General features: G+C 45.1%; 1 protein-coding gene across 2 annotated transcripts in view; it reads left to right on the forward strand.

Moving 5' to 3' along the window:
• The window catches only part of GFOD2 (Gfo/Idh/MocA-like oxidoreductase domain containing 2), a 37,284-nt gene that overhangs the window by 21,249 nt on the left and 146 nt on the right, over window positions 1-15,889 (forward strand). The window contains exons 2-3 of one of the 2 annotated variants that reach the window (XM_007457268.1): window positions 6,165-6,510; window positions 15,110-15,889. The exon at window positions 15,110-15,889 is cut by the window's right edge and continues 146 nt beyond it. In XM_007457268.1, coding sequence (XP_007457330.1) covers window positions 6,252-6,510; window positions 15,110-15,889 — 1,039 coding nt within the window. In that variant the 5' untranslated portion in view covers window positions 6,165-6,251. The remainder of the gene's footprint in view (window positions 1-6,164; window positions 6,511-15,109) is intronic. The other variant, XM_007457269.1, reaches the window with a different exon arrangement.

Genomic DNA, 15,889 nt, shown 5'->3' on the forward strand with positions numbered 1-15,889 from the left:
GGCCAGGCCCTGTTTTAAATGCTCATGAATATTAACTCATTTAATCCTTAACTCCTCTATGAAGTACATACAGTTAACCCCATTTTACAGATGAGGAAACAGAGGCACAGAATGATTAAGAAACTAACCTGACGTTACCTAGTTGGTCAGTGGTGGAGCCAGGATCTGAGCCCAGGCAAGGTTGGCTGCAGATTCCATGCTTCTAACCTCTGTACTACCTTCCCCATAACCTATAGCCTTGTCAAACTATATATAGTCAGTCCTGTCAAGGCACTTTTCCCCCTCCATTCCTGACCAGCATATGATGATTGGAATGCATGTGAACTAGGCAGGACTGGGTTTGTGGAGATCTTTGGAGGCACATGAGAGGTATGTACAAGGATGTTGGGGGCAAGCAATAGGACATGTTGGGGTGAGAAAGTGTAATCACTGAAGTAAATGAGGAAAACCAGTTCTGTCTACTGGAGCAGGAAATACCTAGTCAAGCTTGCCTAGCTTCATGCCATCTGGCTTCCTCAGAGGCCAGCTCTTGCCCCTTTATTTATGGATGTTGATGAAGCTGCCCTTTGAGTCACTGTCAGTGAAACAGAGGTTATTAAAATTTCTTCTAATCCATTCTGTTGTTTTAAGCCACCAGTGCAAATATACACCCAAATATAATTAGAGCATGAAGGAATGAGGTGTGAGAGAGGAAGAAGTGTGCCCTGGGCAGGAATTTAGAGAGAGGACACGGGCATCCTTGCTTATGGTGGCTATGTCTCACTCACCTGACCCTTAGAGCTGTTGTAATGAATGACCCACAAAGTTTAAGCAGAATCTTACTGTGTAGTGCTACAAATTTAACACTCTCAAGCTCCCAGAATATCCATGACTTGTAAGTAACCCCCCAAAAACCTGTAAATGCAGAAAGTGACCAAAATAGCTAAAGGGAGTTCAGGACATGAAAATTATAGAAGATAGTATGTGACTGACCTGTTCTCTAACTAGAAGGGAATCCTGTAAGGGCAAGAGAATTATCAGCAAAGAGGAAAGAGAGGTGGCTGAGAGGCCACGGACATTATTCACCATCAGAAAGAAAGATGGGACTTGCCTGGCAGTCCAGTGGTTAAGACTCTGTGCTTCCAGTGCAGGGAGCACGGGTTCGATCCCCGGTTGGGGAACTAAGATCCCACGTAAGCTAGAACCCAATGGTAGAAATGGTAGAGTGCAGGGAACAAACCAAGCTCCACAGCCCAGAGAGTAGAGACAGGAGGAGGCAGGAAGCTGACAGGGGTCTGGAGTTAGAGGCAGCTCAAGTCATGCTTATGTCCGTGGTTCACAAAGGCACAGGTGTCCTTCAGGTAGGATCAAGCAGTACTGTAGGATGCTGTACTGTGTGGGCTATACAGGCAAACCAACCCCTAACAGAGATGTATACTTCACACAGTACAGTTGTATCTACGGTAGAAGCAAAAGAGAAGCTGGATCTGAAAATGAAATTAAGAAAACAATTCCATTTACTATAGCATCAAATAAAATAAAATACTTAGAAATAAATTTAACATAAAAGTACTAACTTATACTCTAAAAACTACAAAATATTGTTGAAAGAAATTAGACATCCCATGTTCATGAATCAGAAAACTTAATATTGTTAAGGTGACAACAGTCCCCAAATTGATCTACAGATTCAAAGCAGTCTCTATCAAAATCCCAGATTGACAAACTGATCCTAAAATTTATAGGAAACTACAAGGGTCCCATAATAGCCAAAATAATATTTAAAAAGAACAGAGTTAGAAGACTCACACTTACTGATTTCAGAACTTACTATAAGTTCAGGACAGATGTATAGACCAATGGAATAAAATGGAGAGTCCATAAATAAACCCATGCGTTTATGATCAACTGATTTTCAGTAAAGGTGCCAAGGTCATTCTGGGGGAAAGAATAGTCTCTTCAACAAATGGGGCTGGAACAACTAAATAACCAAATGTAGAAGAATAAAGTTAATTAGTACACCAGGGACTTCCAGATCTGCAGCACAAGCCCAGCTTTCTCTCCAGAGCTTCACACCCATCTATTCTAAGTTCCACAAAACCCACATGACCAAACCTGAACAGAAGCAATAAAGTAAGATGGTGAGAACATCTTACTTCACTGTACCTCCCAATTCCTTCCTTTCCCCCATCCCCTAATTTACCCCTAATTCTCCAAGGATTTGCCTGTTCTGAACATTTTATATAAATGGAATCATATGTGGCCTTCTGTGACTAGCTTCTTTCACTTAGCATAATGTTTTCAAGGTTCATCTGTGTTGTAGCTTGTATCAGTACTTCATTACTTGTTGTGGCTGAATAGTACTACTTTGTATGGTTATACCAGATTTTGTTTACCGATTCAGAAGTTGATGGACATTTGGGTTGTTTCTACTTTTTGGCTGTTATGATTAATTCTCCTGTGAACATTCATGTACAAATTTATATGTTAATATGATCGAAAAGGGGCTCAATAAACAATTGTTCCCCACTGTTTAATTCTCCCAGAAAGAAAAAATACACTCATCATCTGTTACTCTGAAGCCATTGTTTTCATCTTGAGTAACTGTCTCCCCAGCTTTTAACTGGTTTATAGCTAGTAATTTCACAGAGCGTTCTTCTTACTAGGTTATCTAGGTAAGTGTTTTGAAACTCATCTCTTTTGGAGATAACCCTTGAAAGTGACCCTACCCAAAGCTAGACGTGTCTTGAGATTTCTGGATCTTGCAGGGCCTTGTAAGTCATACTAAAGCATCTGGACTTCATACTGAGTCCAATGGGAAGTCACTGAAGTGTTTAAAAAGGAAGGGAGTGATGTGATTCCTTTTGCATTTTAGAAAGATCTCTGCGCAGTATGAGGAATGGATGAAGGAAGGAAAGAATGGAAGCAAGAGAGATCAAGTAGAAGGTTGTTGCAGTCATCCAGGTGAGTGGTGCTGGGGGCTAGACTAGGGCAATGGCAGAGGGGATATCAAAGAAGGGGTAGATTTAAGACATAATAAAGAGGGAGGATCAACAAGACTTGATGAGTTACCTGTACAGGTAAGGGAATAAAGAGATTGCGATGCTGGCCAGCTTTCTGAGTTGAGGAACTGAGTTGATGATGGTGACATACCAAGAGACAGGGAATACAGGAAGAAAATGTTTGAGGGAAGGTTTATGATAATTACTAAATGCTGACTGTATACTAGACACTTCACTGGGCACTTACAACCGGACCTCATTTAATCTTCAAAAAACCCCAGGAGCTAAACAGCATTAGACCTGCTTTTCCCATGAAAAACATTGCATTCAGGTAGGAAGTGGTGAGGCCAGAATTTGAACCCAGATGTCCTGGATGCCTTCACTTTGTGTGTTCTCACCATCTTACTTTACTGCTTCTGTTCAGGTTTGGTCATGTGGGTTTTGTGGAGCTTAGAATATATGGGTGTGAGGCTCTGGAGAGAAAGCTGGGCTTGTGCTGCAGATTTGAAAGTCACTGGTGTACTAATTAAAGCCTGGGACATGAGTAGGAAAAAGAATATGTGGAGCAAGAAGAGAAGAGGACACCTCTGACAGAACCTCGAGAAGCTCAACATTGAAGGAGCTGAGGATAAGAGCAGGGGAGCGTGAAAGTAGTGCTCAGAAATGACCAGAAAGGTGGGGGGATGGCATGGATGGGGAAGGAAGAGATGTATATGTCGCTAGGGCTCACAGTTGGGGAAGGAGGTAGTTAATTGTTATGGATTTACAAAAGGAATGCCATGTCTCCATTAAACTGACAAATAGGTTGACTGATCTGTGACTAGATGCAAGTGAAGCAATATTACGTGGATAAAAGTAGAACAGCATTTGGATACCCAACATTTGGATACAACTTTTTAAAAATGGTGATTTGCAGAAAGTAGTCAGATTTTTTTTGAAAGATAATTGGTAGACTAAGGGACTGTAAGGTGTTTATAAAATTATTATTTAAAATGGTACAGGACCTTGGGAGTTCCCTGGTGGTCTAGTGGTTAGGACTTGGCACTTTCACTGCCGTAGGCCCGGGTTCAATCCCTGGTCGCAGAACTAAGATCCCACAAGCTGCGTGTCTTGGCCTAAATAAATAAATAAATAACTTAAAAATAATAATAACTAAATAAAATGGTACAGGACCTGTGGAAAACAGTATGGCATTTCCTCATAAAATTAAAAACAGATTTACCATGTGATCCAGCAATTCCACCTCTGGGTATATATACCCAAAAGAATTGGAAGCAGAGTCTGGAAGAAGTATTTGTACATCCATGTTCATAACAGCATTATTCATAGTAGCTAAGATGTGGAAGCTATCCAGGTGTTCATGTACAGATGAATGCGTAAGCAAAATGTGGTATATACATACAATGGAATATTATTCAACCTCAAAAAGGGAGGAAATTCTGACATAAGCTACACCATGGATGAACCTTGAGGACATGCTAAGTGAAATAAGCCAGTCACAAAAGGACAAATGCTGTAAGATTCCACTTATATAAGGTACCTACAGTAGTCAGATTCATAGAGACATGGTGGTTGCCAGGGGCTGGGGGGAGGGGTTGAAACGAGGGGTTATTGTTTAACGGGGACAGAGTTTCAGTTTTGCAATGTGAAAAGAGTTTTGGAAGTAGATGATGGTGATGGTTACACAACGGTATGAATGTACGTAGTACCACTGAACTGTACACTTAAAAATGGTTAAGATAGTAAATTTTATGTGTATTTTACCACAATAAAATAAGAACCAAAAAAAAAAAAGAAAGTGATGGTGACATAGCCTCATCCCCACAGTCTGATTCAGTGGGTCTGGGGTCACCAATGACTCTATACACAGCTAGTGTGGGGACCGCTGGTTTAGCTGAGGGAGTGCTGTGTGGAGAAACCTGATACCCTGCACACACCTAAATCTCACTGTGGTTTCCAAGCAGACTTTTGTTTGGTCTCGTTCTTTATTTCATTTTATAAACCCTTGTGATCAGAAGGAAAAACTCCATAATAAGTTAAGAAACATTCATTGTAGAAATTTTGGCAAAGTTCAGAAAACAAAAATCATCCACAGTCCCATCAATTTGAGTAATAATTATTAAATTCAGGTCCTTCTGTTATGTCCTCGTTATGGAGTATGGTTATTGATAGAGATATCCTGTATATTCTCATACATACATACACCTTTTGTGCTTTTTCTGGTTTTGTTTTAAACAAAATTGTTATCATGCGTCACATACTGTTTTCTGTCTTTTCAGTGAATACATGGTGATGTCTTTCAGGTCATTGAGGGCCTTCTACTCATGATTTTCAGTGGCTCCGTAGTGTTATTAATCTAACCCACTACTGTTATTGAACATCTATCTCATTTCCCAGTTTTTCACTCTTAGTCAACATTAGCATGGATATTTTTATACAAAAAATTTCATTCTGGGCTTCCCTGGTGGCGCAGTGGTTAAGAATCCGCCTGCAAATGCAGTGGACACGGGTTTGATCCCTGGTGCAGGAAGATCCCACATGCCGCAGAGCAACTAAGCCTGTGTGCCACAACTACCCAGCCCCACAATGAGAAGCCCGCGCACCGCAATGAAGATCTAATGCAGCCAAAAATAAATAAATAAAACAAATTTTTAAAAACTTTTCATTCTAAATATCCTTGTTATTGCTGCTGCTGCTGCTGCCAGTTGGGTAGTTGAAATTTTTTTTGGTATTTTTGGTTTCTAGTGAACATTTTCCTATGCTTGCTACCCTTAACTTTTAAATTATAATGTGTATAGCACCTAAGTAGTTCTCTTTCGTCTTTTACTGTAATATAATAACACTCTTCTTTTTCTTCTGTAATATAATATCATAGAATCATGAACTTGTACAAATTAAGGCCCTGGAGGTTCAATGGTTTGACCAGAGTCACACCGAAAATTAAGTAACAGAACAGAAATTTGAACCTAGCTTTACTCATTTTTCATCCTTCCTCCTCCTAGTAGATAGATATTGCTAATATCCTTAAGTCTCCATGGGAGAAGCTTCTGCAGCGTTTCAGTTTGGAGCAATATTTCATTTGTCTTTTGTGGCAGAGAACTTGCTGCTTCTGAATCAGCCCAGAAAGTAGCCTCAGCTGAGTGTGCCCTCCACTAACAGTCAGTGTCCTGCTTGCTGTTCCAGGAGCCATGTGTGACCAGGACTGTGGGATGGTCGTACTCATGCTGGAGACTCTTGTGAGGAGATGAGTTGGTGAACAGAGAAGCCAGCATGAAGATGCTTCCCGGAGTGGGCGTGTTTGGGACTGGCAGCTCTGCCCGGGTTCTGGTCCCACTGCTGCAGGCAGAAGGGTTCACAGTGGAGGCCCTGTGGGGGAAGACTGAGGAGGAGGCGAAGCAGCTTGCTGAGGAGATGAACATCACCTTCTATACCAGCCGGACCGATGACGTCTTGCTGCATCAAGACGTGGATCTGGTGTGCATCAACATCCCCCCTCCGCTTACCCGACAGATATCTGTGAAGGCTCTAGGTACGGACAGTCAGGCCATAGCAAGGGCAGATTGCACCTCCCTCTCAGTGGTCCTTGAGTGACACTGCTCTCCTCTGGGCCTGGGTGGTCCTTCTTGGGCCTGGGTCTGGGACAGCACTCATCCCTGAAGCAGTGCCGAGGGAGGGCACGTTGGGAGGCCTTACGGCTGGGGGAGGAAATGCTCCAGTGGCTGGGAGACATGCAGCGTTCTCCACCTCCAATAAGTAAATCCCTGAGCAAAAATTAAGCAGATGTCTTTCGAGTTGGCCTGTCACAGGGGCTAGAGATTATTACATTTCAGGCATTGTAAAGTTTGCCTCTGTGAAGTCAGAGTTCAAAGACCTGGGCACTGGGGAATTGGCTGTGATTGATGCATTTGTTCTTCCATTTCTGTGGCACGCAGCACCACAGAAAGGAGAAGAGGATGTGTATCAAGGCTGCCATTTCTCATATTTTGTCAGTCCTTGACTAGATTGAGCACACACCCTTCCCGCCAAGCTTTGCAGTTTTGTATGCCAGAGGGTGGGAAGGCTCTCTGACAGCGCTGGGTTTCCCTGACAGGATCCACAGATCAGCCTGCTTACATCTCTGCTCCCTCCGGAAATAGTTTGCTCGGCCACCTCCTGCCCCTGGCTGGGCATGGCTTGGTGCGCTGTTCTCCTGCAGTTCCTGTTGGGCTTCTCTTTCCTGTCAACTGTAGAAAAATTATTCTCTTTGTCTTATATAGGAATCAGAATCTAATTTAATAGGAAAACAAACCAGTAAACATTCATCCAGCAGTTTTTTTAAAAATGTCTCCTGTGTGCTAGACACTGTCCTGATGTCGTTCTTGACATTCAGAGCAGTGTTGGATTGGAGCTGTCTCTGCTTTCAGATTTCACAGTCCAGTTGAAGAGACTAGAAGTAACACACATTGCAAGGTAAATGAGAAAAGACTTAAGTAACAATTCAGGTAGCATATAATTAATTGACAGAGTAATTGTTTTATATAAGGTGATGGGAGCCAGGTCTCTCTCTGATGCAGTCAGAGATCTGTGGGTCCAGGAACTGATATGCCGTGAGGCTGACTGCCACTCCTTCTGGCCACTACCATGGTGGAGGGTCCAAGGCTCTGCTGCTTGTGTCTCCAGTAGTCTGAGGATAAGAGGGTATCTGTCACCTCTAGCCCAATGGGTTGGAGAGGATAAGTGTTCATTGAAGTGAGCAGGAATAGCAGTCTGTCTGGTTGTTGATTTAGGGCATGTAAGTTTTGGCCAAAAATTATAGATGGTTTGTCTTTTTCCAGAGACCTCTCTCTGAGGATGTGTGACATTGGAGCTATTCACTGGCCCTAGATTTTTAGGGCAGATAATGCTCCCAGATTGGGTTTAGAAGTAGACTTAAGCCAACACTTTAACAGAGGGCTGGTTCAAGGGAATCAAGCTACCATGGTCACTTGACTTCTCACCATTCCTTGTGGCATGAATGCAGGTTAGTGAGGCCGGGTGTGTGCAGAGGCAGAGTGCTAGAGGCTCTGGTCACCTTCTTGAACTTTAGGGTCCCCACAGAGGCCATTTCTGAGCTGTGTAAGGAGAAAGAGGAAACCCCAGAGTTCTTTGGGCCCAAGCCTGCTGTTTTCCTGGTACAGGAAAACATTGGACTTTGGGCCATTTACTATAAACAGGAAGGACAGGGATGACCAGAAGCTTCTGGAGTCTTATATCCCAGCCCTCAGTGAAGTAAGGCCATCAGCCTTCTCTCCACATCTCTGTTGTCAGGAAGGAGGAGGGTATGAATGAGGGTCTTTGGTCTATTCTTGCAGGTATATGACCACAGGGCCAATTTGGTTGGGCTGGGAGAGCCCTTGTCAGCTGGACCTGCCCTCAGGCACTGCCCACTTAGGCCCCAAAGGAGTCACTGAGCCTGTTGTGACCATGAAGCTGACTCCCTGTGTGCTTGCTTTCTTTTTTTTTTTTTTTTTTAAAGTGAGAATTCTGTCTTAATTTTAACTTATATGGAAGAAGGCATGAGAACTCCTCCAGTTTTCCCAAATGACTTGGTGTGAGTACACAAACTGCTGTAGGTAGAGCACCAAACTGACCTTGACATCAGACCCCACTTCTGACCCTATTTCTGTCCCTCTCAACCTGTGTGGCCCCCTGTGAAATGAGGGTATTATTCAGCCTTTCCAGCATGATATATGACTGCCTCCGAGTACTGACCAAGAAAGACACTGGCATCACGTTACAAGGGAAAGCCAGGCTTTCCTGTTGTCCCACATGGAACAGCAGATTTGTTTAAATTAAATTCACATCAAAAATAAATGGTAGGCATCTCCTCTGGATGTTCGTCAGGTAAGTGTTCACTGAGTTTAATGTAGCTTAGAAATGAAACTAAGCATTCTAAGTCATCTCAAATGTGAAACACTTTTCTGTAGGTTGGAGGACTATATATGTATATATCTTTATAAATATAAATTTATTTATGGCCACTTTGGGTCTTCGTTGCTGCGCGTGAGCTTTCTCTAGTTGCGGTGCGCGGGCTTCTCATTGTGGTGGCTTCTCTTGTTGCGGAGCACGGGCTCTAGGTGCACGGGCTTCAGTAGTTGTGGCATGCGGGCTCAGTAGTTGTGGCTCGTGGACTCTAGAGCACAGGCTCAGTAGTTGTGGCGCACACACTTAGTTGCTCTGTGACATGTGGGATCTTCCTGGACCAGGGCTTGAATCCATGTCTCCTGCATTGGCAGGCAGATTCTTAACCACTTTACCACCAGGGAAGTCCCTGGAGGACTGTACTTAAATTAATGCCTCAAAAGCATGACCCATTCTTTCCTCCTGTAACGTAAAGCTCTGGAAGGAGCTCCTTCTTGGACCTCCCTCCCACCCCCACCCCACCATCCCACCCATCTAGCTCATCAGAGTACCGAGCTGAGCTCCCTGTGCTATACCACAGGTTCCCACTAGCTATCTGGTTTACACATGGTAGTGTATTTATGTCAAACTTAATCTCCCAATTCATCCCATCCTCTCCTTCCCCCACTGTGTCCACACATCTGTTCTTTATGCATCTCTGTTCCTGTGCTGCAAATAGGTTCATGTGTACCATTTTTCTAGATTCCACATGTATGCGTTAATATACAATATTTGGTTTTCTTTCTGACTTACTTCACACTGTATGACAGTCTAGGTCCATTCACGTCTCTACAAATGACAGTATTACGTTCTTTATTATGGCTGAGTAATATTCCATTGTATATATGTACCACATCTTCTCTATCCATTCATCTGTTGATGGACACTTAGGTTGTTTCCAGGTCCTGGCTATTGTAAATAGTGCTGCAGTGAATATTGGGGTACATGTGTCTTTTTGAATTATGGTTTTCTCAGGGTCTTATTTTCTACTTTTGTTTGACTTTTCATTTTCTTCCACCTCAGATTTCATCCGTGTGGCTTTCCCATGAATTCCTTAAAGGAGAGGGGGGGACTCTAATGTTTTATTTCTCAATTTAGAAGTGGTTCAGAAAAATTTTAATGTACAGAATGCCCCACCATTTTTGCCATAGTTGAATGTTTTCTTAAATCTGTCCCTAAGGGTAAGTTTCTGTGCCCACTTCTTGGCACTTGTGTGCTTCATTAGAAAAATGCTGGGTTTGCCAATCCTTTCCCCATGGGCTCTTAAGATAACAAAGGATCATTCCTCAAGCAGCCTGACCCAGATAATTTAATCCCAAGAACACCAGTCCCTTGGGATGCCTTCCCTGACCCCCCAGTCCAGATCAGGTCCCTGCTATATCTTTCATATTAACATTAATATCATCTTCATTGCATTTATCACAAGTGCAATTCTACGTGTATTCATAGGATAATTTGATTAATGGCTTTTTCTCCCACTAAACTGTAAGTTGTCTGAAAGTAGAGATCATGCCTGATGTTGTATCCTCTAAGCTTAGCACAGGGCCTGGCACACTGGTTGAATGGAAGTGTTCACAAATTCTACCTGTGCAAGCCCAGTCTGCTGGTGTGACGCAGGGAGCTGACAGGGGCTTGTGACCCAGGAGAGACTGGGCTGTGGGCAGCAGTGATTCTGTCTGGTGGCTATCAAACATACTTTTCTAAGTAGAACGTTCTTTGTTTAAAAAAAAAAAAAAAAAGGCAGAATCCATGGATTTTGTAAAACATAAAAATGGTGCTTTTTCTGGGGCTGCTTCTCTTCCCTGCTGTTTGAAATCATTTGTCTAGTCCCACACCTCTAAAGAGGGAAACAGCGGTGTTGTCCCAGAGCTGTGAACCTGTGGTGCGTTACTAAGGAACAAAGAGGTGGTTTGGGGCAGCTTCTCAGGGCACTTTACTCCTAGGTCGTCTGGGGAGCATGAGCTGGAGAGAGGCTTGCAGTCTGGAACTTGTTCAGCCTCCAGAAGATCTGAGCTAATGGCACTCGGCATCCATGCTTTCCCCATTCCCTGGAGACAAAAGTGGTTTTCAACTTCTCGAATATCTCCTCGATTTCCTAACAGGAAAGCTAGATAAGCTTAAATAAACATGTCTTTCAAGGCAACGCCAGTCTTCCTAAAGGTACAGGACCTGTGCAGCTGGCCTGCAGGAGCCTGGTTTAACTCAAGATGGCCTTTAGCTCCCACACTAGTAATACTACTGGGTCCCAAGTTCAAAAGCTCTCTTACTGTTCAGGCTCAAGAAGGAAGGCCTCTTCCCCTTCCCTGACCTCTCGTGGCATGAAGTAAATATTACTTACTCTAGTTTTATCACTACCAAACTCTCAGCAGCCACAGGAGTCCTTTTCCTCCCAGCCCACCTCCTCTCCTCCCCACACTGCAGTGTCCATCCCAACCCCTGCTGTGCGTAGTTGTAGCAGGAAACCTCTGGGTTGGCCAGAGCTGCAGCCAAGTGGCCAAATTCTCACCCAGTACTGTGATTCTCCTGTCCCTAATCCTAAAATCCCACGTGTCGGGAAGCACTGGAGACCCTCCAAGAGCAGATAGTGATAGCAGTTAGGGGCTACTCTCCTTGTAGGGCTCCACTCCAGCTCTGGACCCCTGTGCAAGGACCTCTCCCCTTGCCTTGGCCCCCTGCCCTTTCCACACTGCTCCCCGCCTTGGGCATGTAACACTTGGCTAGCCATTCTCCTGTTGTCCTGCCAGTGCCTGTTGTAAAGCTTTCGTTAATGTTTAGAGAAGAGCAGGAGATTTCAAGAGTTTTGTAAAGTGAAGAGATTGAAGTAGGTCTTAGGCTACACATGTGTTCCTCCTTGCCGCAGCACTGAGCTTCGTAACACTGGGAGTTCATGCCCGAGAATCCCATATGTGCAGATGGCAAATGCTCTGTGGGGTTCTTGAGGGTCAGGGTGGCAGGGGAGAGGGTAGGAAGTGAGGGGAGCTTGGAAGGATTGGCCAAAGGCACCAGATTATCTCCTGTGGGCTTTGTCAGGATGTGAGCTTCCGAAGGACTGGTCTGGGCCTAACTCTATGAGAGGCCTGATAAACAGCACATAGAATAAAAAAACTCATCTATGTTCATGTTGATCTTTAAACTTCTTTTTAAAAATTAAATTTTCAAAATATTGAACATTGATATTATTGGCCTGGAAATGTAGCTTCTGTGCGAGTCTTAAAATCTGAGTCACAGTGGACCCTTTTTTTTCCTGTATTTATGACATCTGCTGGGTCTCTTTCATGGTGATGGTTATAAAATGTACTGGTGACAGAGCTGTGCTGGGCTAAGCACTTTACATATACTGCCTCATTTGACTTACTGTTCTACCCTGCATGGTGGATGTGACTCTCCTTTTACAGTGTAGTAAACCAAAGCCCAGAGAGGTTTAGAAATGTCCCAGGTCATGCAGCAACCAAGCGAGAGAAGCAGAATTTGAATCCCAAAGTGGCTCCAAAGCTCGAGTTTGGCACCAATAAATGGCCCTTTCTGAGCAGTCAGCTGTCCTGGGGCCCCGTTGTTTCTGTTGCAAGGTGGCCAGACAAGTTACCCTCCTGAGCCTGTGTGAACAGAATCCAAGTCCATCAGAAGAAGTTACACCCAGGGACTTCCCTGGTGGCCCAGTGGGTGGGACTCGGCGCTCGCATCGTGGGGGGCCCAGGTTCAATCCCTGGTTAGGGAACTAGATCCTGCATGCCGCAACTAAGAGTTCACATGCTGCAACTAAGAATTCCGCATGCTGCAACTAAAAAAAAAAGATCCCGCAGGCCACAATGAGGATCCCGTGTGCGCAACTGGGACCCAGCGCAGCCTAAATTAATAAATAAATATTTTTTATTTGTTAAAATAAAAAGTTAAATAGAAATGTAAAAAAGGAGAAGCTGGACTTCCCTGGTGGTGCAGTGGTAAAGAATCCGCCTACCAGTGCAGGGGACATGGGTTTTGAGCCCTGGTCCCAGAGGATCCCACATGCCGCGGAGCAACTAAGCCCGTGTGCCACAACTACTGAGCCTGCGCGCCACAACTACTGAAGCCTGTGCGCCTAGAGCCCGTGCTCCGCAACAAGAGAAGCCACCACAATGAGAAGCCCACGCACCGCAACGAAGAGTAGCCCCTGCTTGCTGCAACTAGAGAAAGCCCATGCGCAGCAACAAAGACCCAACGCAGCCAAAAATAAATAAATAAATAAAATAAATGTATTAAAAAAAAAAAAGACTGAGGGAGACCAGTTAAGTTACCATTGCAATAATCCAGGCAAAAAAGTGTGGTGACTTGGATGAGGAAGGTGGCATTGGTGGTAGTGGGAACTGGTGAGATCCTGGATGTAGTTTGAAAGCTAAGCCAGCAGGATTTACTGATGATTGAAAGTGGGATGGATGTGAGTGACATCCGTGATTTTGGCTTGAGAAACGGGGAGAAATGAATCGCCATTGACTGAGATGGAGAAAACTCAGGAAAGGGAGTATCGAGAGCTCAGTTTGGGATTCCAACCCCAAACCTGCCCCACCACCTTGAATGTCTTTGTGAGTGATGCTACCAATTATCTATCCAATTTCCTACATTTCTTAGAGACCCTGTGTAAACCCTCCAACCTGTTTCCTGGTGTGCACTCAGGACTTTAGGAATCCCAGCCCTTTCCTCAGTGCCTTTGCACATGCAGTTTCCTGCCTGGGTGCCCTTTCCCCCTTATGCTCCCCGGAACATCTGCTTCCTTAAAGATAACCCTGGCGGCACTGCCCCATGAAGTCTTCCCTTATTCTGCCATCTGTACCAGACCCTTGAGCTTGTTCCCTCAAGAAGCCCATGACTTCTTGGGTGAATTGAGGTAGTGGAATTTGAGTTGCACCCCAAGAGCAGTGTCTGTGGAATGAGTAATGGAATAACTGGATGTCTTCACCCTTCCCTAGCTTGCTGTACCCCAAAACCTGTGTGTGTCCAGTCCATACGACTTCTTGGGCTTTGTAAGTTTTCTGTTGAAGATATTAGCATAAGACGTTCTTCTGCTTGAACTGCCCCAGGCTCACAGGAATACTCCAGGAGTTGGTGTTTTTGGCTGTTCGTACCCTCATGAGCTTTCATCTCATGATGTGGAGGAGTGTTGATCCGTTCATTTTCCTTGTGTGGGAGCTGCTCAGTCCTTTGGTCTCTCTCTTCAGGGCTTTGTCTAGCTTTGTTTTGCTCTCTGGGTTCATTCCAGCTGCGATGTACTCAGAACAGGCATGAGACAGAAAGGATGTTTTCTCTCCCTTTCCCCTCCTACTGGAGCCAAGCATTTTTGGGCCTTATGACTACATTAACTTGTTGAACCAGTGTTTTCAGAGGACAATCTGCGAGGAATCTTAGAGCCCTTTCTGCAGTTAACAACTGAGAGTGCTAAGCTCATCCCCTAGAATATAGATTTGATTTTCTTACCCCAAGCTGATGATCTAATAAATGCATAAAGGTACATAAGCATGTCCAAGAAGCATGTCCACCTCTCCAGCCCACTTGTATTAGGCAGTATTCTCTAGATAAACAGAACCAGGAGGATGTGTATTGAGAGAGGGAGGTAGAGATTTATTTTCTAAAAACTGATTCATGCTATTGTAGGAGCTGACAGATCTGAAATCTGCAGAGCAAAATCTGAATTCCAGCAAGAGGTGATGTTGCAGACCTGAGTCTGAAGGCAGTCTGGAGGCAGAATTCCTTCCTCTTCAGGGAACTTCAGTCTTTTTTCTCAAGTCCTTCATCTGATGAGTTGAGGCCTACCCACATTATGGAGGGTAATCTGCTCTACTCCAAGTCTACTGGTTTAAATGTTAATCAGATCTAAAGATATCTTCCCAGCAGTGTCTAGACTAGTATTTGATGGGCACCATAACCTAACCAAGTTGACACATAAAATTAACCTTGTACCACCTCTCTTTACCTCCCACTCCTGGTTTGCACCTTCTGCCTCTACTCCTTTCATTTTTCCTTTAAGAACTTGCTTCTCTTTCTCAAGCCCATAACTCTTTCTCTAGTCCCAGTCACTGGGTACTGTTTTCATCCAAGCTGATCACCTTTCCTCTTGTCCCAGGTCACCACCTGGTCTCAGAGGCAGCTTTCCTGAGTCACCTGCCTTCCAGAAATGGGTTTTCTTTTCCCAGTATAAACCCCTTGGAACTTTGAGATTTCCTGCTGTGTTTTATTCTCAGGCATTGGGAAGAATGTGGTTTGTGAGAAGGCAGCAACCTCGGTGGATGCCTTCCGGATGGTGACAGCCTCGCGCTACTACCCACAGCTGATGAGCCTGGTGGGGAACGTGCTGCGCTTCCTGCCTGCCTTCGTGCGCATGAAGCAGCTGATTGCCGAGCACTATGTGGGTGCAGTGATGATCTGTGATGCCCGCGTCTACTCGGGCAGCCTGCTCAGCCCCAACTACGGCTGGATCTGTGACGAGCTCATGGGCGGTGGGGGCCTGCACACCATGGGCACCTACATTGTGGACCTGCTGACCCACCTGACTGGCCAGAAAGCCGAGAAGGTACATGGGCTGCTCAAGACCTTTGTGAGGCAGAATGCAGCCATCCGTGGCATCCGGCACGTCACCAGCGATGACTTCTGTTTCTTCCAGATGCTCATGGGCGGGGGTGTGTGCAGCACAGTAACACTCAACTTCAACATGCCAGGCGCCTTTGTGCACGAGGTCATGGTGGTGGGCTCTGCGGGACGCCTTGTTGCCCGGGGAGCTGACCTCTACGGGCAGAAGAACTCTGCCACACAAGAGGAGCTGCTGCTGAGGGACTCGCTGGCTGTGGGCACGGGGCTCCCCGAGCAGGGGCTCCAGGATGTCCCACTGCTTTACCTGAAGGGCATGGTCTACATGGTGCAGGCCCTGCGCCAGTCCTTCCAGGGGCAGGGGGACCGCCGCACGTGGGATCATACCCCCGTCTCCATGGCCGCCTCATTCGAGGATGGGCTCTACATGCAGAGCG

The sequence above is a fragment of the Lipotes vexillifer genome, unplaced genomic scaffold (assembly GCF_000442215.2).
Source record: "Lipotes vexillifer unplaced genomic scaffold, Lipotes_vexillifer_v1.1 scaffold504, whole genome shotgun sequence".
NCBI lineage: Eukaryota > Metazoa > Chordata > Mammalia > Artiodactyla > Lipotidae > Lipotes > Lipotes vexillifer.